Source organism: Agelaius tricolor, unplaced genomic scaffold (assembly GCF_023055355.1).
Source record: "Agelaius tricolor isolate 1412-34295 unplaced genomic scaffold, bAgeTri1.0.p SCAF_13, whole genome shotgun sequence".
In the NCBI taxonomy this organism is placed as follows: Eukaryota; Metazoa; Chordata; class Aves; order Passeriformes; family Icteridae; genus Agelaius; species Agelaius tricolor.
Genome location: NW_027269273.1, coordinates 8,485,845 through 8,509,942, shown reverse-complemented (window position 1 = coordinate 8,509,942; position 24,098 = coordinate 8,485,845). Strand labels below are relative to the sequence as shown.

At 43.5% G+C, this 24,098-nt stretch overlaps 1 protein-coding gene across 17 annotated transcripts in view; it reads right to left on the bottom strand.

The window, feature by feature from the left end:
• The window catches only part of ANK3 (ankyrin 3), a 286,897-nt gene that overhangs the window by 69,171 nt on the left and 193,628 nt on the right, over positions 1-24,098 (bottom strand). For 11 of the 17 annotated variants that reach the window (XM_071438639.1, XM_071438636.1, XM_071438634.1 and 8 more), the window contains exons 18-24: positions 21,891-21,989; positions 14,343-14,441; positions 14,148-14,246; positions 13,735-13,830; positions 10,617-10,689; positions 10,362-10,424; positions 2,535-2,658 (exon numbers count right to left, since the gene is read on the bottom strand). In XM_071438639.1, coding sequence (XP_071294740.1) covers positions 2,535-2,658; positions 10,362-10,424; positions 10,617-10,689; positions 13,735-13,830; positions 14,148-14,246; positions 14,343-14,441; positions 21,891-21,989 — 653 coding nt within the window. Of the gene's footprint in view, positions 1-766; positions 779-2,534; positions 2,659-10,361; positions 10,425-10,616; positions 10,690-13,734; positions 13,831-14,147; positions 14,247-14,342; positions 14,442-21,890; positions 21,990-24,098 lie in introns of all 17 variants that reach the window. The other 6 variants (XM_071438640.1, XM_071438643.1, XM_071438651.1 and 3 more) reach the window with 3 other exon arrangements.

Sequence of the window (24,098 nt, the reverse complement as noted above, 5' to 3'; positions counted from 1 at the left end):
CCACAGAGCTCAGGTTGCTGAGGCAGGTTTAACTGGGAGCAAGGTTTATGTCATGCCATTCTCTTAGTGGCTGAACCACTTCTGACATTGTTACAAACACCGTAGTTATCCCTATAGTTAGAAAGGAAAGTGTAATAAGTTTGAAATGAAAGGAGAAATAAATTTGCTTAATGACAACTAAGTACAGATTCCGATGTTTGGGAATTATTTTGTGCACGTTAAACTATTCAGAAATAACTATGATCACTCTTAACGTGTTGCAATTAACCCAACGTAGGAGTGTTTTACATTTAGCCCTGGAAGGTACATTATGGTATGTGCTAAAAACATGCTGCAGGCCTAGACATGCTTGCTACGTGACAAAAAATAAAGTAGTAAAAAACGTGAATTAATACGAAGCAACATCCACCAACATATTACACTTTTGAACTAGCAACACTTTTCACACTCAGAACTCTACAATGTGTTTCATGCATTTAGTAGTTGCTAATTGAATTTCTCTAATCCCTTAGCACACGTTTTCTTCTTGTGCTGGAAGCAGAACTGGGATCTTAATTACACACTGTAGGCATATGTTAAGCAGACTTTTACATGATAAAGGGCATAAAGAATTTAAGTTATATTTATTATAACAGAGGGATATTCTCTAGGGCTGAACCCCCTGCCCAAATAAAAGCATGTCACTTTCCAATGCTAAATAAAATGAAGATGAGCAATGGCAGCAGCAGAAAGATGAGAGATGTAACACGATGCCATGCCTTCTTACCTGACTTTTGGACTAAAGCAATTTACATTGGAAAAGAAACAGGAGAAATAGAAAGCAAAGAATCAGACAAGAAAAGCAAGATGTTATGGCTGGATGGCTTATATATTTAATGTGTTCATTTCTTAATGTTACACTCAGAATCAGCAGTAAGATACATCCACAGAATACTTTTTTTTTGCTAAATTAAATACTTCACAGAAAAAAAATCACTGTATTTGTCTCCTCTGAGCATAACATGGGCAACGCAAAAAATGAGCTAGGCAGCAACAAATAGTAATGGCACTGCTAAAACCAGAAGCATGGGAATATCAGATTCCTCTCAAAGAAAAGATAACGTGGGGCTGAACCTCACATCTCCCTAACAGATGGTGACTGTGCAATCTGCTCTCCCACCTGCACACTCTGTGCAAGAAGAGAGCTGTGAGGGGTGAAAGGTGTCAGGTAAATCACTGTGGGGCTCTGCACACAGAGATGTTCCCTCTGCATCCCCAGTGCCCTGCTCCAGCCCTGAGCACAGTGGCAGGGCTGTGTGATCACCCTGCTCACACCAGACTGGAAAGCAGAGCAGCACATCAGCTTTGTTAATTCAGTTTACTGTGACACGAGATTCTCCCTTCAGATCTAATTTGCTGATTTTCTGGCTAATGGACTACTTAAAGCATCTTGGCGTTTCTCATGAATGTATTATCTCATAAATACTTATTAACTTCCCTAAAAATTGTAAATCAAGCACAACATGGCTGGGGACTACTAAAGAGCAAATTTCCACTGCATGCCTGCATTTCTAATGTGGCCATAAGAAACAAGACTGAAGGGTAGACATCTAAGCTTTACCTTATGGGAGTTGCCATTTGCTGTTAGACAATGAACTCACTTTTTAAAACAGATCTTTAAACTACAGCATAGGAAAAAGCCCTCAGGGCTCCAGCTTATGAGGTTTAATTATTAGCTTCAGTACAATTCAACTGTCAGTAACTACACTGCAAATCCACAACTATGGAAGCAATCTCTGCTCACACAGTTTTAACTGTTTTGAGCAACACACACACTGAAGGCTTTAGCAACATTCAAAAATAAAATCTAAAATGTTGATCTGGAAATATGTGCATTGAAATTAACATGAGTCAGACAAAATATTATGCTACAATGTTTTATCAGGTTCACAGGAACTTTGGCCTGTTTTTAGTAACATGTAATCCATTCCCTGTCAAAATAAATCCTCCAACAAATTAAGGGGAAAATTGCCTTTTTTTTTAGGAGGGAGGAGCATTTTTTTTTAATGTTGTCTTTCTCAGTTGGATTATTCACTAGCACCTTTAAAGAAATAAAAGCACCAAATAGCAAAATAATCTGTCATTCAGTTTTTCTGGCATTTACATTCTTCAGCAAAACACACCCATTAAGGAGCCCCCTACTGTGAGCATCAGTCTGACCAGTAGTAGCCAAAAGAAACCAGGCTTTGCTGACTGCTCAGGATCAGTTTCTAGAGCAGCTGCAGACTGCTAGCAAAGAGGTACCTTGGAGATGTTCAGAGCACGAACAGAGACCAGAAAAAGTGAATTGCTAAGTTTTGTGTATCATTGCCATAAGAAGCCAACATGAATACAGAATATGAAATAAAACTGCAATGAACATATGCTTCAAAGGATGTACACCCCCTCTAGTTCACTTCAAAACAGACTCCAGAGCTGTGTGGAAGAGCACACTTGGTTTGTAAGGACTCGTTCCTGTGGTGACACACGAACGTCAGAAGCAGCAAATACAGTACCTGGCGGAGCGCGCTCCCAGGCTGAAGCCCATGTATCCTTCAGCAGGCAGGGAATCATCTCCCAGCTCCTTCAGATCCTGGGGTCCGAGGTACTTGTCTGTGTCGCCTGTCATTGCATCCTCACCTGCCGGGACAAAAGCCAGGCTGGAATCAGAGCTACACGTAGGGCAGATGTTTGTGCGCTTACTAAGTCATAACGCCCTTCCCTGCTCGCCAATAAGGAATCAATCCAGTCACCCCCACTTTCCCTAAGGCTCTTTCCACGTTGGATGTTAATTATCCACCCTCTGAGTCTGCCTGAGAAAATAATTTTATTGGGGGACAAACGAAAGAAGCAAAATTCCACCTTGACGTAAACCCAATAAAGTTATACGAGGGATGACTTTTGCCCAATCGTCTCAGCAAGCTAAAGAGTTCCTCTGTACTTTGCATCGTTGCGCTCACTTTTGCTTTCCTTATGGAAAAAAGAAAAAAGCCCAAGCCGACAAAGCTGGATCGTTCCGTGCGAGGGGGAAAAAAACCCAACAAAACAACAAACCAATCGACAAAACCAAACCAACCCCCGGCTGTGAGACACAGCTTGTTAGCCACCAGTCCTGAAAAGTGCAGCAAGCTTGAATGGAGCCTGAGCAGGGGAGGAAGAGGCCCGCCTTCCACCTTGGCTATTTCTCAATACCTTTTGGAAGTTGGAATGTAAGACGGGACTTTTTAAATTAATTTATATTTTTTAAAATGAAGCGCTCCGCGCTGCCAGGCTGGTTTGCGAAGGTGAGCGCTGCCCGACCCCGCTCTGCCCCGTCCCCATCCCCGCGGCGGGGACAAAGCCGGGCCCGCCGGGACCCCGGGCACGGCCGGGACACGTGGGACACGGCCATCCGCACGGAAAGAGATCCTGAGCTGGTTTATCCAAAACAACCCCCAAGAGGAAGGAAAGCTCGATGTAGGGAGAGGCGGGCAGGCGCCACAAAGGGTTAACGGAGCAGCTGCCCGGCGGGGAGCATTTGCATGCCATTACATCATGCAAACCTACATTCCTGCATTGACAGAGCACGTCCAAAATATGCCTTTTGCGGTGCTCGGGTCCCCCCCGCCCCGTTCCCACAACAGCACGGAGCAGAGAGCTCCCGCAAACTCACGGCTTGCCGATATTCACTCTGCCCCTTTGTTGTGAACGCGTTCTAGGTGTGTTACGTTTAAATTGCACAACGGAGAAGTTTAACAAACAGCGCGATCCCGAAGGTGAGTGACTCCCGAGCCCAGACTCACGTTTCCCGCTTTCATTCAAGGAGTTTAGACTAGTTTCCATTCACTAAACTCAGGAAACCACAGGCGAGCTCCGGTTTTAAACTAACAATCAAGTCTAAAAATACCCCTTCAGCTACTGCTTCGCAAACGGCAAACAAACAGACCAACTTTCTCCTCCAGCCCAGCGACAACCAGCATTTTAAGCAGCAGTTAAAAAGCTAAAATGTCCACAATACACCGTAAAGCATTCAAAAACCCGAAACAGAAACATGATACATCAAGCGAAACTTTAAAAAGTCTTACTGTTTTGGAAAGCCATTTTCACCAGCCTGGTCTATAAGATTTTTTTCCCCTGGTGTTTCCAAGAATTCCTATTAGTCCTATTAGTCCTTAAGCAGTGATTTAGACTTAATCTCCAAACCAGCACAAGCAAACTAATCCCTGTGGGTCATATTCGCTTTCCACACAACAACTGAGATCTTCTTAACATCTTGATCTCTTCGTATGTATTTTAGGACATGTGCATCTTTGTCCTCTCAACTCAGATTAAAGTTCTTTGCAAATATGAAACAAAACGAAAAGTACTAAGTTTAAAAAAAAAAATCCCTTTTTAATCACTCTGCAGACATCCCTTTAAAGCTTCTGCTGATTGGATTACAGCCTCCCTTGGCAAGCCTCTTGAATGGTGACATAAATGCAGGCACTCCAGTTATTTGTATGTAAATAGGGGTGCTGCGAGGGTGTAGTTTTTCTGTAACCTGATGCCGGGGCTGCGCGGGGAGCGCGGGGCTGCGGGGAAGGCGCTGCCTCTGCCCGCCCTCCCTCCCGGCCGGGGCTGGTGGGGGGAGCCCGGCCTGGGCGCACCTCGGGGCTGAGGGAGGGAGCCCGGCCTGGGCGCACCTCGGGGCCTGGGGAGGGAGCTCGGCCTGGGCGCACCCCGGGGCTGTGAGGGGGGGAGCCCGGCCTGGGCGCACCCCGGGGCTGTGAGGGGGGGAGCCCGGCCTCGGCGCACCCCGGGGCCGGGGGAGCCTGGGGGACCCCGGGGCTGTGAGGGGGGGGAGCCCGGCCTGGGCGCACCCCGGGGCCGGGGGAGGGAGCCCGGCCTGGGCGCACCCCGGGGCTGAGGGAGCCTGGGGGACCCCACCCTCAGCACAGCCCGGGGGCCTGGGGGAGCCCAGCCTCGGCACATCCCCCGCCCTCGGTGTGAGGGGCTGCTGGACAGAGAGGAAACAGGACCGAAGCCTGGGAGGCGAAGAAGCGAGAGGTCCGGGTGACTTTCAGCAACTACCAACAGAGCCACTAAATTTGGAAACTTCTGCCCTTGCAATACCTGAAGAAAAGCGCTATGCCACCGTAAGGAGCAGAGGAGGCGTTTTCTTTAAGGGCATCGTTTGTCAAAGGCAATGAAAACGAACCCCCATTCAGTCGAGCTGTAAAATACATCAGATGTTATCCTGCTCTGCAGCTAATCCAGCCGGGGCAGGATTACTCTGATGAAATGCTCTCATCAAAGGAAAAACTGCATCTAGGAGTGGTAATTTCAAAGAATTCCACACATTGTTTTGTGATCGTGGGAGGCTGGGGCAGAATGGGTGGTGCACGTTTCAGCAATCCCATTCTGTTTAATTAGGTGCTGCAGCCTAATCCTCTGCGCTCCAGGTAACACTGAGCACCGTGTTTGCTCTCAGCACACGGAATTCCTGCGGAGAAGGTCCCAGGGAAGAGTGAAGACAAAACTCCAAACACAAACAATAGAGAAATGCCCAACAATGAGGCACCGATGAAAAAACACCAACAGATACCGCACTGCTTTGCTGCCTTTGTCATCCTTCCCTTCCCAACAGGCTACAAGTTGAAGAAAGGTGATGTCCCTGCTAATGGTTAAACACAGCTATCACAAGTAAACAGCTCAAAGTCCAGGGAAAAACAGCAGCAATGGGTCAAAGCAAGGGCCCATCAGCTCTAGTGTACCCTGTCTCAGACAGCAGCCACATTCCACAGCAGAGTATGGGAACATGGACCAGCAGAAGTACTCCAAGACATTTTTCTAGCTGGCACTGACTTGAGCACATGTTTTCTAAACCTGAAAGAGGTTCATATAGTCATGAACACGTTTATGGTTGGTTGTTTTGGGGTTTTTTTTGTTTTTTTTTTCCTTTTTAAATTCTTCCAGTTACACTTTGAACTAGTGTAGATGTTTTATGCTCCCCACACCAAGGACCCCTGCGAGGAGTCATAAAAGTCAACTACCTCCTGCGGGAGAAGCAGCCCTTTCAAGCTGGATCTGCCTCTCGTGGTTTCACTGATGCCACATCTTTTTAGACTTCTGGAGACCAGCAAGCACTGCCACTCACTTTGCCACCCATTTTATATTCCAGCCTATCCCTCACTCAATTTGTTTGGTTTTATTTTCTGGGATAGAAGGTTCTACTGTTTTTAGTCTTTTCCCCCAATAATATTTTTCTTACTTCTTATCATCTTTCTCATCCCAAGTTTTCCCTGTTTTTCTGGTCCCCCAGCATGGGAACTGCAGCTGGGAACTGCAGGAGCACAGGGAAGGTGTTCTTTTTAGAGGCCAGTGAGAAATACAGGTTCTCTGGCAGCAGGAGAGAAGGCATCATGTGGCTTGGGAAAAGTCCCAGACAAAATTTAATCATAGGCTGGGATCCAGATGAGCATTTGTCATTTGGCTCTGCTAAAGATACCTGAGGATTTTGCCACTCCTTCATCACAGCCTATCCAGAGCTGTCTTGATGTCAGAAGAGGGAGAGCCACAGGGAAAAGGAGGATGTTTCAAGTTGTAGCCAAGGTTTTGGTTTCACAAAGTATGGAGAACAGCCAGTACCAAACCACTGAAACTTTTATGAACCTGTGAAATTTTATGGAGCCAAAGAAATTCTAAAAACTGGGCTTATATAATAAAACAACCCCTCCCAAAATGACCAGTAACAGATTTTTCATGCATGGCAGTGTTCTGACCTGTCTTAAATGCACTCACACTGCTGTATCTTAACATCTACTCAGGGATCAGGCAGTGTGCATTCATGTTCTGTTAGGACATCTGTCTAATCTTCCAGGGATTGATTAGCATGATATTTATTCTTACTGAGGCAGGCATCTCCATTAAATGGGTTTAAAACTGTGTCCTGGTTTACACCCAAAAGTTTGTTATCTCCTGAAGGCCAAATGAAAAAATAAATAAATTCAAAGTTCAAGAATAACTGGTTTTTGATAATGTCTAAACTCTCCACACCTGATTGGGTTTATGGATTGAATTTTCTCTTTTTGCCCTTCACTGCTCAGAGTCTCTCTCCTCTTGGTATCAGCTCCCATTGCTTGCTGTCCCTTCCCCTCTGGGACAGCAGCAGCAGCTTCAGGGAGGGCTGCAGTGACAGGGCCCATGGCAGGGTTGTGGCAGGCACAGCAGGGCTCCAGCTCCCTGCACCAGACTAAAGCTCCTGCAGCTGCCCAGAGGGATGCTGAGAGGATGAGCACAGCTGCAGAGGAGGGGATTCCTTCCAGGCCTCCTCCTGCAGACAACTGGAGTGGAGCTTTACCATGGTTGAGTGCTGCTCCCCACCAGCCCCATGGCATGGGCACAGGGCTGGGACTCCCAGCTGCACGGGGAGCCAGCTCACACCTGGAGATGGTGAGAGGAAAGTCCCAGTTCTCCCACTCTCAGGTTTACATTTGTAAGATTTCCAGTCTCTTCTAAAATAAAAGCACAGCACACGCTCAGCATGCATTGAATTGCTCTTCTACAAACTCTGCTGTGTATGAAGGTGAGCTCTCATTTATTTTCCCCACAAAATCATGTTCACATCTTTCAAAAAACACTTTTTTTTTTTGCGGTGTAGCAGTTTCCCAACACTTAACCTCACTTGGGCAGACTTGCCAGAACAGTCTAGGAAAAAGAATTAAAAAAAAATCTCTTCTCAACCAGTTTGACTCCAAACCAAACTGTCCTCAGCAGGGAAGAGAAATTACACAATTCCCATGTAAATACTTATTTAGTGGGCACAGCAAGACATAAAACACAAGGAAATGGTTTCCTGACATTTGTCCCTGAGCTCTGAGTCTCTACTTTCCAAGTCTTCAATTTCTCTTATGAGAGAAACCTTGAGGGCTGTGGCTCATTGAGAAGCCATTCAACAAGTCTGTCTCACTGAAGAGTTTTGGCTGATGATATGAACACCAGCCAAGCCAAGGAGAGCTTGGATTTGTTTGCTAAATTTGTGCCTTTCTCCCACTTGGAAATCAGCTCCCTGGCTCAGAGATTTGTCAGAGTGCCTTACCATCTTGAACAGATTTGTTTCGACTGGTGTGAGTGGATGCTCTGTACATAAATACCCCACTAACACTGAGTGATGGGCGTCACCGAGTTGTTTTTACAGATCTGCAAGTCAGGGAAGAGACACAGGCCAGTGGTTATCACCTCAAAGCCTGCAATTCATCACAAGCCTTGCAAAACCCTATTATCTGATTTCTGAGCTCCCTTTCAGCCTGGGTTTGAAAAAGACCCTGTCATCTCAGCATCACAGAATGGCCTGGGTTGTAAGGAACCTTAAAATCATCTTGCTCCAACTCTGCTGCCATGGGCAGGGACACCTTCCACTAGACCAGGTTACTCAAAGCCACATCCAGCCTGGCCTTGAACACTTTCAGGGATGGAGCACCCACATCCTCACTGGGAAACCTGTAATAGCTCCTCATCATCCTCAAAGTGAAGAATTTCTTCCTAAGTTTGAATATAAACCTACCCTCTTTCAGCTTAAATCCACTCCCCTTGTCCTGTCAGAACATGCCCTTGTAGAAAGTCCCTCTCAAACTTGCCTATAGGTCCCATATAGGTACTGGAAGGTGCTCTAAGGTCTCCCTGGAACCTTCTCCAGGATGAACAACCCCGAGTCGCTCAGCCTGGCTTCACAGGAGAGGTGCTCCAGCGCTCTGATAATCTTTGTGGCCTTTTCTGGACTTGTTCCAACAGCTCCATGTCCTTCTCACGTTGGGAACCCAGAGCTGGATGCAGCACTCCAGGCGGGGTCTGCTGAGAGCTGCCCATGGTGCTTTGGATGCAGCCCAGGACACGGCTGGACATTTCTAGGTTGTAAGTGCACATTGCCAGGTCATGTTGAGCTTCTGTATATAAATGCCCAACACCTCAAGTTCTTCTCCTCAGAGCTGTTCCCAAGCCATTCTCCACCCAGCCTGTATTTATGCTTGGGATTGCCCCAATCTGGGTGCAGGACCTTGCACTTGGCCTTGCTGAGCATCATGAGTTTCACACAGTCCCACCTCTCCAGCCTGTCCAGGTCCCTCTGGGTGGTATCCCTTCCCTCCAGCATGTCATCCACACCACAGAGCAAACCTGCAGAGGGTGCACTGATCCCACTGTCCACACTGCCAACAAAACTGTGAAATGGCACCAGTTCCAACACCAGTCCCTGAGGAATGGCACAAATCACTGGTCTCCCTTGGACACTGAGTCTTAGAACACAACTTTGAGTGCCCCATCCAGCCAATTCCTCAGCCACAGAGCTGTCCATCCATCAACTCTCCCTCTCCAGTTTAGACACAAGGATGCAGAGCAGAACTGTTTATGTATAAATGACTCTCTCAGCTCCCCTGGCAACAACGTGGATGCAGAACACAGTCTGCAACATGCAAGGAACCAATTGTACTACCTGCATTCCTAATTGTTGTTGTTCTACTGAGAGTTAGTGATGAGAAAAAGCCTCCACAGATTTGGCTTTCAAAAGGATCCCATAGGTTACAATTGACATTTTTAACTCCAGCACCCAGGCTCCCCACAGGATGTTTCTGGTCTGTACCTCTCTGTGCAGAGGGACAGAACCAAGCTCCTGCCCTGCTCACTCACTGTTATGCATCAGTGTTCCTGTCAGCTGAAACAATGCAGTGTTTTGAGCAGGACAATGGCCCAGGAGAGCTATTTGGGAAACATGTATGTATGGTAAGAACATGATCCTTTTGGAACTGCACAATGACAGATGGGGAACAAACCAAAAGCCTCAATGCATGAATTAAACAAGAGCTGCACACAAAGAACTGAAATATCTTTTACACCTTGCTGCTTGAATGCTATGAAAATTAGAAGTAAATACATCAATAGGGATGAGGAAAGAGAGATTGACTAAAGAAAAACAAGAAAATTGAATCCAGTCATTTGCTTTAAAAAAACCAAGAACTTTTTTCTTTCTGCCGTTGACTTTGACTATCAAACATTTCTTCCAAAATGTTTTGATACCTTACCCTCTTGTCCAGTATATAATTTTTCAGTTCAAACAATAAAACATTCATTTACTTTATAGAAGCAGCAGCAAAATGATTATTCCAGGAAAGTGAAGGTAATTTGATCAAAAAATCATAAGATATTCAGAAAAAAAGTTAGAGGATTATCAGCAATAGCTCAAAGAATTTTTGAAAGCACTCTTAATTGTAAAGCAGAAGTTATTGTTAGTGGGATAATAAGAAAATTATCTGAAAGGATTAGTTTTCAGACAGATGAACTAAAAGGAAGAGGATTAAGTTAAATATCAGTGCAATATAAAAATGCACAAATACCTTCTTCAACATCAGACAAATATTCAGCATCACTGAGTATTTCAGGGGCATTGGCTTTACGCACTGCATGATTTAAATAAACAAAACAATTAAAGAAAAGCACATACTATTGATGTGTCAACAAAAATCAATGTACAACAATAACAGATGTGCAATGACCATATCCAACTAATAATGTGTGTTAGTCTTGGGTTTTTTAAACAGACATTTCTTACAACCACAAAGAGTGAAAAAAAAATCTAAAATATTTAATACCTTCATCATCAGACATATCAAGAACTTCATTCATGGTTTCTGGTACATTCATTTTGTGCTTTTCTGTAACAGTCTGTAATAGAAAAAAAAGTAATTTTAGAATGCAGCCATAATTTCTCTCAAAATTCTATTTATCTTTAAAATTAAATGCAAGATAAGGTTTTTATCTTAGTTAGAAAACCAACAGAATTTTTAGCTTCTTATTCACTTCCTATTTTAAAGATGCATTGAACTATAAATTAAAAAAACTACAGAAATAGGCAATATTGTATTTGTTTTTTAAACTATGTTCATATTGGCATATCAGAAAAAGCACGAGCAGAAAGCTTAGATGATGATATCAAAAGAAGAATCACATATACTGAAATGAACTTCATTTTAGGGGCTTAATAAGAACTCTAGTTTGAGCAAGGAATATATCATCTCTAATAAAACCAGTCTTCTGAGGGAAATATTTCTCCTTTGACATCAGAGGAATTCTGCAATTTGGGAGCAGCTGAACCTATGTGAATTTTTTTCAGAGGTGCCTCAGCATGAATTGTGTGTTTTTCCCACAAATAAGAACAATTGTAACCACATGCAGGCTAAATGATACCCCTGAAGGGCTTTGTGCATGAAAGACAGACAGAAGCGGTTGCATGGTTTTTATCCCTATGTTTATATTGATTCAGATTCAAAGACCAATATAAAGAAAAACAAAAGCAGAAAAAAAAAAAAAGTTCTGAATGCACCTGAAATCTGTTCCTAGAAAACCTGTATCCTGAGAATGACATGCACATGTACTTTTTACTTTTCCAGCACAACAACCACTGGTAGAGGTCTGGGTCAGACCAGAACTTCTGCAGAGATAGCTTTCAAGGAGTGCAGTGGAATTAAAAACAAAAACCAACCAAAACAAAACTAAACCACAAAAAAAGCCACACACACACACACAAAAAAAAAAACCAAAAAAAGCAAACAAACAAACAAACAAACAAAACCAGCAAAAAAACAACAAAAAAACCCACCAAACCTAACTTCAAGCAAAAACCCACTCCCATCTTTATGGGGATTTTAGATTGTATTTTTTTAACCACCATTACTTCTCATGCTTCATATGCAAATAAAAAATCATTAAGAAGTTCAGGATGGCAAAATAGCCTTTCCATTTTCACTTATTTTAAAAGATTTCAGTTTTTCTCAGGCCTTATGAGTACTCACTTGGCATTTCATGTTTCTTAGGCTACTACCATCACTTGATATAGGCAGAAGAGTTCCTCCATGCTCAAACATCACAAAACCTACAGAAAATCCTCATGCAATTCATTTTGTGGGAATTACTTGCAAAGCTTTTTAAAACATTGTTAAACCAGCAAAATCACTGGACTTTTTTCCAGATCCTACTGGATTCAATTTTTTTTAAATTGGTGTTTGAGTATAAATGATAGTAAAATTAGCTATGTTAATCCCTGATGCCTTTAAATTTAGCTTTGGGAGTTGTGTAGCCACAAGCCTCAAAATGTAAGTCTCAGCAGTCAAACTGAGTTTTTAAAACCCACAATTGTAAATCAGATTTCACATCTAGACTTCCAAGATCCCAAAATTACACACTGATATGCAGCATATTCTGATTTTAATGGAAGTTATTTCTGGGCTTTTCTTGAGAGTAGGTATTTGAGGTGGTATAGGTCTTGCAGCATCTAACATTTCCTCCAGCACCATTCAGAGCCTGACCCACCATCTCTCTACTCTTCATCTACAGAAGATAAATGGTCAGTCACTTTATGCAGGACAAACATTCCCAGCATCTTGGTTTTAAAAGCTCAGAACAGCCTTGTGATATTGAGAGTTTTTAGCATAAATACATGGTTTTCCTGCAGCTACCTAACTGAATAGTAGGTAGGCATTCAAGTTTTGCTATCACAGAAAAACTCTCCATCAAATTTCTCTGTGTGGCAAAATGTTTTGTAATCTTTCTAAAGAGAAATTTATTAATGAGAAAACATAGAGAAAATGTGTAAGAAAAAAAAAAATCAGCATTACTTTCTAGCAAATTCGACTATATCTTATTGTTCTGAAATTTATCGTTTGTGTGGTGGATTTTCTGTAAACTACTGAAACCACAGCCAGGAAAGTCATAGGAAGAAAAGGTGCATGCAGTAACAGAACTAAAATCTGCATGTCATACCAAAAGCTCATCATATTGCAACCACCTGCTTGCACAGAGACCACACAAAGGGGCAATGACAAAACATGGAACACACACACAGTAACTGTTTTCCACCCCGGTATGTCTAAAAACACATACATGTGCATTTTATCTTTTTAATCAGAAAAAGAAAAATAGTTGCTGAAAGCCAATATTCTGAATTTATGTTCTTCAGACCCAATTCGGGCTTTATTACTATGATAATGCACGGAGGTGCCTTGCCTCAGAAAACTTCAGAGAGCAATTTGGCAAAACATTAGTGAACAAAAGATCCTTCTGAGAAATATTCTGCATTCTGTGAATGTTTCTGACAGCAGGTAATGTTTGATGACTGCTAGTCCCTTCAGTGTCTCCTGGCTAATGCTCTCTGAGAGGCAGGACACACAAGCTGGAATTCTCATCCACATCAGGGAATGGGGATTTGGGGTTGCAGGGGCTGGCTGTGGCTGCTTGCAGAACACAGCCTTTCACCATCCCATGGAAGGGGCCAGAAACCACACAATGAGGAGCTTTCAAGTAAATTCCAACCATTTTTTAAAATACTGGAATGGGTCCTCTTAGGTCAAATTCAAGCCATTAAGCATCAGATGGTTGGGAAATGCTCTCAAGCAGCTTCTGTTTACACAAGCCTGTAGGAACATCTTTTCAGCAGCGAAATTGTTCCCTAAACAACAGGACGTGTGGACAAACATTTTGTGGAGAAACTTTGCAGTTGTGACCAGTCCTTTTTCTGGTCAGTTGGTACATCCTCACAGTGTCTACTACCTTAAAAACAGACAGCTCATGTTGCACTTAATATCGACTTTATACTGCTAAAAAGAAATAGGTGACAGGAATTTTGGTAGTCATTAACTACACAAAGTTTAGTTATAGTCATACTCTGGCTTTGGAAAAATTCTTCCATTCCGTACTGAAGTCAGCAGTACTTACAATTGTAGTCATGGTCTCCTCTGTCACCACCTTCAGCGTGTCAACAACTGAAATGTAGCCAAGTCGCTTAGCAATGGCCAGGGCAGTGTTTCCATTCTAGCAATTGAAACATTCGTAACACAAGTTGAACATTAGCAAGGGGAAATGTAGGAACTGCTGGTTAATTACAGAAGAATGTAAAATAAAATAAAAATTGTTTATGTTTTCTGATGGAAATAAATATCGGGTAGTAGGATATATAAGTGGGATGAAATGGGACGAAAATGAGGAGGTTTTCAGATGTTTGTCGTTCTCTCTCTCTCATCAAATCTCTCTGGGAGAGATGATGGTGCAGAGGATGTGGTAGTGATGGAAACAGGCTTCCTCTGCTCTTTTCCTGTCCCACCAGGCCCATTTTCCAGGCCAGCACTTACCACAGTGAGCTCGTTGGGCGCGGCGCCGTGCTGGAGCAGGACATTGATGATGTGGGTGTGCCCCTGCTGCGCCGCCTGGTGCAGCGGCGTGTACCCGTTCTGCAGGCACCAGGAGAGAAAAGAAGCAACCCTGAGGTGGGCACAGCACACACACACAGCAGGGCAGCCCCCCCAGGGGACAGCTGGGACACTCACCTTCGTTTTGGCATTGACTTTTGCAGAATGCTGCAGAAGGAAGTTGACGATTTTTATGTTTCCGTAGTGGCAGCCAACGTGCAAAGGAGTGTATCCCATCTAGAATGAACATCAGCAGTTAGTAGAGGGGCATATCACACACATACCCTGATTAAAAAAAAAAATTAAAAAAAGCAAACAGGTATGAAACAGGAAAAATCCCATTAAGCTTTAATTCTTTGGACTATGTGAAAAATCCTCCAGCCTTGGGAAAAACCACACTTCTTATGAAAGTCACCCAAAGTGCTCAGTGGGTGCTTCCACCAGCTCCCTCAGTGCCTGCAGGTGGATCCCATCTGAGCCCATAGACATGTGTGTGTGTCTCTAGGTGGTGTTGCAGGTTGCTGACCATTTCCCTTGGACTATGGAGAAGTTCACACAAGGTTACCTAATTTCAGTTGTATTAACACAGGCTAGGAGATGGTAGCTGTGACAGTTACTTTAAATTTGTGTGTGACAATCATTTCCAGTTAATGATATACCCTTTGCCATCTAAAGAAACTACTAACTTTGACAACCAGGATGAGTTAATCAGTGTCAGAAACAGCACTGAACTGAAATTCCATTGGCATCAGCAGAATGAAACTTTCTGCTGACTTATGTGAACATTGGATCAGATGCCAAATGACTACAAGGAACTTTTCCTGCACAGAACAATAACCCGCAGTGGTAAGAACTGGAGCAGTAGCTTAAACATCATCATGAACTGAACACATGGACCTCATCTCACAGATATTGTTAGTCTAGGGTTGGCCAAATAACTTCCTCTTCCTAGGAGTGCCTGGAGTCTGACTCTCTGACAGGGCTCCCTGGCTGTCCAGAGCCTTGATTCTTCAGCAGAATGATGACTCACAGTCACGTACCTCAAACACAGCTTCTACAGCCCCTGCCTCTACATGGGCCAAAGATAAACTCAGTTTAAAGGATGGCCAAGCTATCAAAACAGTTCAAAAAACAGTAAAAAAAAAAAAAAATAAGGCTGTGAGACCTTGTCCTACAAAATCTTAATTCCCTTCTCCCTCTTCAATATACAGGCCTCTTAACATGACCAGCAAGGTCAAAAAAAAAAAAGTCAGCATAAAACCAACTGGAGAGATGAAATCCAAAGTCAAGGACCACCTGCCAAGAACCCCCTGTGAATAGCCCTAAAACATTAAAATCTGGAGCATATCAGAGCGCCCAGACCAGCTGTGATCTCAGCTTTCCCTTTGAAGTGATCTGTAAAGGCTCCTCTCCAGCCTGTAACAATGAATACTGAGAAAGGAGCTCTCAAACCCCCCATATTTACTGCAGTGCAATGACAGTTTCCTTTTAGAAATGGTACACACAAACTTGTATGTGGTGCCTACAAAAATGGCTGGAAGAGCAATTACTGATGCTCTCTGTCACTCTTGACCAGTCTGCTGTTTAAATCTGAGACTAAGTGAAAAGTTTTCCTCCTTCTCCTCCCAATTAACAGTGGAAATCATGACATTTCCAGGGTCACAATCCAGCTGCATCTGAAGGAGGCTCCTCTGAAGCTCTGCTGTTGTGTGTGGCAGCTGGAGGGGTGTGCACTGAAAGGCAGCTCCTGCCATAGGCACTGCACATGTCCCCAGCAGCCTTGTGGGCACCTGCTGAGCCTGGTGGCAAAGCACCAGTCCCCTGCCTGAGGTCCTTGGAGGGTCCTGGGAGCTCCTTTTTAAGTTTGCTGTAGCCTGTGGTCACTTTGTGTCAGGTCCTGCTTGGGCCAGCAGCCGCTGACAGCAGAGGGACAGGGATGTGACACCGTGTCACGGCTGGCTGGCCTCAGCACAGGACATCTTCCTGCTCCCAGCCAGCAGCACGGGCACTGATGGCATGGCCAAAGTACAACTGGCCAGCAAAATGCCCTCTCAGTGCCTGAAGCCTGGGGAGCATATCCTTAACTTCTCAGTGAGAGCTCAGGTGCCTGCGCTCAGCCCTTGCCAGCTCAGGAAGGCACAGCAATTGTACCTCAAGATCCCCACATGAACTAAGGTACTCTACTGACTGCTCTGAAACACTCCAACTGGCAGATTCTGCAATTACACAGTTAAATTAACAATAAAAGCAGCAAATCTCAAGGCTACTTGAGCTTGCTACTTTCATTGTCTATAGAAAGGTGCCTGGGAGGCTGAAATATTTTGCTTCAAAAGATAGTAATAATCAACCCACCCACAAACAGACAAAACCCCAAAACAACAAAAACCCCATTAAAAAAAAAACAAACCCCAAAACCAAAAGCAGAAACAGAACAACAAAACCCAGCTCACAATTATATAAATTTCTGCACAGCCATTCAGGCTTAGTTATAATTACTGGCAAAGCACTAAGGGATTTAGGAGGCAGCCTAATATTGAAAAAGTTACTTCCAAGAAAACCAGGCCTTTTGTTTAACACAGCTCTAAGAGACATCACCTTCTGGCTGTTTTAAAGAATGAGCAGCACCAGGGGAGCTAGCAGCTGGGAAGGGTTTATCAAAAGCTACAAGAATAAGTGCCAAGAAAAAAAAATCAGAAATACTGAACTTTTCATTTCTAATGGAACACATAAAGAATCCCTTATTGTCTTGCCCTTCAATTTTTACTTTTGAGGGGAATTATCAAAAGTCTTGTATATCATGTCAGTGAATTACTTTAATATCCTCCACTGGCAATAACCATAAATCTTAACAGCTTGAATTACTGCATCTTTCTAGTCATGCTGACTCTCAAGCTGCTCAGTTTTTGTTTTTCTGCTGTAAATGTCAGACAATGAAGCTACAGCATTGTTGTTTACAGGGCTAGAAATTGCTTTAGATCCAAAGATCACAAAGGCCTGACTGAATCAAACAGGCAAACCTAGGTGTACACACACAGACACTTCCCTGCCTTGCTGAATCAGGACCTAACATGTTGCAGTACCTTGCAAAGGCTCATTATTGCATATTATCAGGCTGGAAATTTCCACAGAAACTTCTTGATAACAACTGAGCACGTACAAAGAGCCAAGGAGAGACAGATACTGCACCATGAAGATATACTGGAGACACCTGTATTTGAGTGTTTGTGCTGTAGGAAAGCGATTTTCTCTCAATAGTACTTCCCTCCCTCCCTCCCTGCCTTCTTCTTATCTCTTCCTGCATCTGAGAATTAGATATTCCAATGGAAAAGCTGGATCACTGTTATGATCTCAGCTGCTATGGGGCTCCTGTCAGAACAAAGCAGGCAGACCTGAAAAAATCTGAAATAAAAATCCCAGCTCAACCTGGAAAAGAACACCATGACCTCTCAGCCACCATTGTCTCCTACCAAAACTACAGTTTCAGAAACAAAAGGCATTTCAATACTTTAATAACATTTGTTCTCCAGACTGTCATCAGCCAGGGACTGGGAGACCATCAGTCCCCCCAGGGGAGCCCCAGCACCAAGAGCAGTGTAGTGACTGACTAAAAAAACCTGCACTGAAATAAAAACTCCAAACCCTGCCTTCCATCCTTGACTGAAGCTGCACTTTTCTCTCAATCTTCCCCTGCCAGTCCATCACAGTACTGCTGTATCCTACAACCACACTCTCCAATGGGATAAACAGTGGAAAAATGACATGTGGGGACCTGCTGAGCCATGAAACAATATTTACTCGTGCCAACTACCAGCACAAAAGCCCTGAAACAAAAGCAACATCACATGTACCAGGACAGCTTTTGACACTCAGCATGACCACCAGAGAAGGGATATCTGCTCACAGCCATGGCTCCAGACTGATTTTCAACTCCCAATATTACTGTGAATGGATGAGCATGCTTTGTGTTAAGCATGATACTGCACAACACATTTTCAGCACCAAAAACTCTTCAGCATACCTAAATTCAGGCAAAAAAATGCAATATCAGAATAGGCAAGAGCTGCTGCCTTTGCTGCAGGACACTAACATGCCTTCTGTGAACACCAAATTCAAATATTAAAGCTTTCTAGATGTGAAGGATTTTGAAGCATGTCAAACTTTACCACCCAAAGTGTATTTTGTAACGTGGCTGAGTTTAAACCACCAAAAATTTTCATTTTCAAGTGGTAGAAGCAGCCTTATGGCCTCTCAGGCACTAGTTCCGGCCTGCTGCACCAGTGTTGTTTACACTTCAGCATTGATTTAGACTCCTGCAGCTCTGGGACTAGAGGCTATTTAGTTAATTGATGCAGCAAAACCAGAAGGATCTCACAACACAATTAATAAATGCACTTCATAAGCAGAAGCTATTCTTCCTTTCATGCCACTTTCTACTACAAAGGTCAGGAAAAAAATTTCTTGGGAGGGAAACCACCCCAAGAGAGACCCAGAGATGCAATTGTTCACTTCTGAGAGCAATTCTGAAAATGCTCATAACAGCCAGAACTGATCTTAATCATACAGACTAATCCCCTGTACAAGTGGTTTTCTGCTGGATTTTTTTTTCTTCCCTGATACAGCTTCAAGATGCAAAATGTGTTTCTGCCCCATCTTCTCCTTTAACCACCTGAAAACTCCCCAGAGTGTGAGCAGGGTCAGAACCCCCATGTGTCAGAACTGCAGACTCTAGATGTTTCCCCTGGGAGGGTAAGTTATACATAAATGGTAACTAAAGATGAGGAAGATGATAGTTCACTGGTCCCTACTCAAGAGTTCAATGACCTAGTGATATTAAATTAAATGACATGCAGTGTTCTCCCCCTATTGACAGGTACTGGGCTGGAGTGACACAATCTGCGCTTGCTTATCCTGGGAAAATGAGAAATAGGATAAGGAGGAAAAATAAATAAATAAAACCAACCAAAAAAGGCACTGCTGAACAGTCATCCACACCCTGAAATCTGAGGTAAGAGAAGCACATGGATGTGAAATGGAGGGAAGAAAACAGGAGGTTAGTGGTGACACTGCTTGTAGCAGAGATCCCCATGTCACTCTGAGCTGTGCTGCTTCACTGACTCCTAAGGCACGGATGGCCACATCTCTGCTGCTGTGTGTCCAAAGGAATGAATCCCAACTGGACATGCTGGACAGGATTGTGCAAACATGCAAGCATAGCAACAGTGCCTCTCCAAAGCCAACTCAGCTGTTGCTTATCTTGTCCCCCAATGCCTCTGGTTTTAGAGGCAGAACGTACAGTTAATCCATCTAAATGGGAGAGCTTGTAAGTGCAGGGCTGCTGTTTTACAGGGCAATCATCTAACCTTCACTGTATAGAACATGAGGTCAAAGTATGGCCATTCTTAGAGCATAACATTTTTCCCTCACTGTAGAAATTCAGGGTTTTTCAGGAAGGAACTTGAGTGATCATCAGTTTATCCAGAAACAATTCCCTGCTAAAACACCTGGTACTGCATTGGCCCTTTCCTTATATCCCAGGATATATCCTTATATCTGGCAGACAGCTCCACATGGCTGACTCTGTGGAGCCTGCAGGGCTCACTGCTGCACAAACCCAGCAGATGGGACCCTGCAGAAGCCCGTGGAAGAGCACCAAGCCCATGCCAGTGCATGAGCATCGAGCTCATTCCACTCTAACAGAGTCCTGCCAGGCATGTGGGCACCCTCCTCCCCAGGAGCAGACAGTGCCCTACAGCAGGGAGGGCTAACTGGGAGGACTGATTAGGAGGAGGAACAGGAAGACAAGATGCTGTGGATGCTCTTCCCCACAGCAGCCTACAGGAGGGAGAATTTCCCCAGACAGGTGACTTCTTACAGCCCAAAGCAGTCCTGCTTAAATGCAGCCTGACTTCACCTGACTTATGAGTCCCTGAGCCACTTCCTGACAATTATAGAGCAGTCCCATGGAAACAAGAGTGTACTGGGAAACTATTCTTTATTCACACTAGTTACACATAAAACTGAGGAATGAGGGTAAACAACAAGAGATGTATTTCTGTCTTCTTTAAAATTATATATCCATTACTGACCATGCTGCACACAGTCAAATATGACTGCATTTTCTGAAGCTGAGTGCAGAGCTCCTGCAGCTGCACCAGGCTGTCCCTGGGACATGCCCTGCCTGCCTCTCAGCTGTGACAGTAGCTCAGATGTTTCCACCACCCTAATGTGACTAAAAGGCCACTGCAGCCCAGATTGGGATCCTGTTGGGACACTGGAGAGCCAGCAAAGCAAACACGTGTGTCTGCCTGCACCTGTCAGTATAAATGTCTCCCCAGACTGCTTGCTATTTGTGGGACAGCCAACAGCACTGCACAGAGGGGCAAAGGCAAACACTCAGATGAGTTGTATGGCTTGGGAAGTGATTCAGCTCTGGCCAAGTCTAAAGAACAGGTTCTGCAATGTCCTGCTACTGAAACCAACACCAGGTAGAAACTACCTCTAGGAAGGCAACCACATTCATCTGAGGATATTGTGCAAGAAATGAACCAGGGCAGATCTCACCTGCTACTGGGTGATCTGACAGATAAGAACCCTGACTGATTTTTCTTTAAAATACAGACTGAGGATATGTTACAAAAGTATAAACCTGGAGAAGCTCCTGGGATTTTAGCAAAACTCTTTCAGGTTTACATCAGGATAATGTTACTGAAATCAGCAGTCAGTACAGTTGGAATTACACTGTAGAGAAATCAGATAACCATGACTTTTCCCTCTGCCACAGACCATAATCAGCTGAGCTGCAGCCAGACATGATGATGGACTCAGCCCTTTCTGAGCTGTCAGTGTAATGTGATGATATTGCTGGGCAGTCTGACACACCTGGACATTCCTGGGATGCAAGCACAGCACCTAACTTGTGGCATACACCTGGCACAGAGCTGTGAAAGCTACTCCTCTGCAAAAGAGTGCAGGTCAGATGGTGAGACCTGGTTCATTTAGCTGATTTGATCTACTACAGTCCAAGTATTTGATCTCAACTGATTTCTTGCCCAGCTAAAGGAATGCCTCCAAGATCTAGACAATGCATGAGGAATGTAAGTGCAATCAACACTGAGATCATTATCATTAAATTCTGAGCACTGTACCCCATTAGGGAGCATAAAACCTCTTCTGCAAAGGGTCTTTGCTTCAGGACATGGATCTTAAAAAGCAATACTGTGAAGGGAGGTGTCATTGCTGGGGGTCTCAAAAGCCATCCCCAAGCACCTTGAAAATCCAGATCTCTTACTTAGGAGCCCAAACATTTAGGCAAAATTATTTTTAGGCAAGTAAATTTGAAATGGACCACCACTGCATATATGTATTTCACATTAGATAACAGTTCCCTTACTCACTAACTAGATCAATCCCACTTACCTTCAGTGAAGCACAGTAATAGGATACAATCTAAACCTATATTGATCTAAATATTTGGCAAGAAATAAGCTTCCTGCTCAAAGGCTGAGCTTGACATTAAACACCTAAGCTTATATATCTTCAGTTTTCAGAATATATTCTGCAATAATTTATTGCAAGGAACATTTCCCTGCTGCAATTGCAATTTCACCCTGAAATCCATTCCTAGCCCTGTCTGGAGGCTCATGGCTCCCTGGAAGGAAATGTTTCATGTGACAGTGGTGTTCATACCTTTGTCTGTGCATCAACAGCAGCTCCCTGGTTAACCAGAACCTCTGCTACATTGACCCTGTCCTCTTGGGCAGCCAGGTGGAGGGGCGTCAGTCCACTCTGGAAATCAGAAACAACAAGTAACAATCTCCAGAGGAGGCACATGACTACTAAAACGCAAATTCAGGCATTAATAAAACTCTAAACATCCTTAAAGAAGTTACACATTCCACTTTCACAGTGTAAGGTGCTTTGTTATCACACTGTTGATCAGCAGGAAAGTACCATTCAAAAGCCAGGAAGATGATGTTTCTTTAAGACAAGGAACATTTCTCCATGCAGTGTTACATGTGGGATAGCAAATTAGAGCAATTTAAGGAAAAGTCACACAGTATTTTTTCGCTCCTAATTTACTCCCCTATAATGAGTCAGACTTTAAAAGCAATATTGAATCATTGTTTACACTTCTGCAAGTTTTTTACAATCACTCAGTTTTATCCTTAGCTTTTACCCCTCTACTTGATCATTTTCAGACACAAGCACAAAAGAATAAAACTGCATTTCTCTGAGATCAGGCCCATTTCTCTCTGCTCAGAGAACATACAGACTTGATAGAAAATGCATACTGATAGTAATTTTTCTTATTTAAAACTCAAGATCTAAATATCCTTAGAACCTCAGAAAACTATGCAACTTTCTGCCACATAAAAGGGGTAGAAAATAAAAGGGGAAGGAGAGAGAATCTGCTGAGGAGATGTTGTTAGGAATGAAAAAGAATAACCTTTCCTTGGAAATTATGGTTAATTTTCTCTCCTGTTCCTACAGGAACAGCACCAAGGACAGAAGAGCAAGTGGTAGCAGTTGTCACATCAGGCAGGAACACTCACTAAGTCTCCTACCCTTGAGCCCAAACCCATACCCATGGTGCACTCCCTACCAAGGCCAGTTATTCTGAGATGGCCCCACTGCATTTCACTCCCAGATGCAATCCTGGTGACAACAAAGCTTAGGTGGGTCACCTGACACAAATATGTGACAGTAACCAACTATAAACTACCTAATGGAGCCTCCTAATGGAGGATATTAATGGCCAAACCTTCTAAAAAGGTTTAGTAAGTGCTCAGTATGGGGGCTCTGAGTATGCAGCTCCAAACCATCCTGTGGGTCCTGAAGAAATAAATTCTCTTTTTACTCCCATTGCAAAGCTGAAGAAGTCAGAAGTCAGTGGGCTTTAAACATCTGGCTTTGAATGCAGAGGTGCTGTGCTCTGAGGAAATGTGCATCCCTGAGAGAGCACAGAGGGGAATTACTCCCCAGAGGTGCTGTTATCAGCACAATGAGAAACTGGAGATTACAACTCAACAGATTGCTGGATGCTGCAGGTAATTAACCTCTGGTGGCACTGAATCAATGTGCCAAGCACTTCAATCATGCTCCCTGTATTAGCCTCAGCAGCAAAATGGGATAGCCAATGGATGCAGAACATGTAGGTGGCAAATTTCCCTGTGGGGATACTGCATAAGCCCCCACACAATTGAGACTTGTGGGGAAAAAAAAATCAAATCTGCAAGAGAAGCTTTCTGAAGGAGGACCCACAGATAATCAAATTGGAAAGTTAGAAGCAGGAAAACACAGCAGCCCTGTGCAGAACACCCACTGCCTCAAAGGACACTGACTCTTCCTACCTGCTAAGAAATATTTTCCATGAATAAAAATTTCTAGAGCCTAATTTAGCCAAACAAATACATTCTGAAACTGCAATTGACAATGTCAAATAACAATGTCTAGTGGGGCATTTAAAGAACTAAGGCTGCACATTTGCTAGAAACATTACTATAGAGCAGAATTAATGGCCTATGAATTCACACATAAACTAAAATACATCAACTTTCCTTTCCTACCACCAGGAGAAATGACACCAAAAGTCACTGTGGGCTAAGGAATATACCTTGGGGAGGAAGAACCACTTATATTAAGGAACAAAATCTCAGAAAAGTTGCTGTTGTTATCCCATTAAAAAAGTCACCATCCTGAACAAGTCAGCTGTTACCATGAGGTGGTAATACTTGTTACCATTCTCTGGTACGTGTTCAATTTTTTTTGTTATAAAATATTATAGTGCTAAAAATGTTACAAAAAAAAAAAAGATACAAAAAAAGAAGAAATTACAATTACAATAAATTACAAATACAAAAAAAAAAAAAGGAAATTACAATTACTTTTACACAT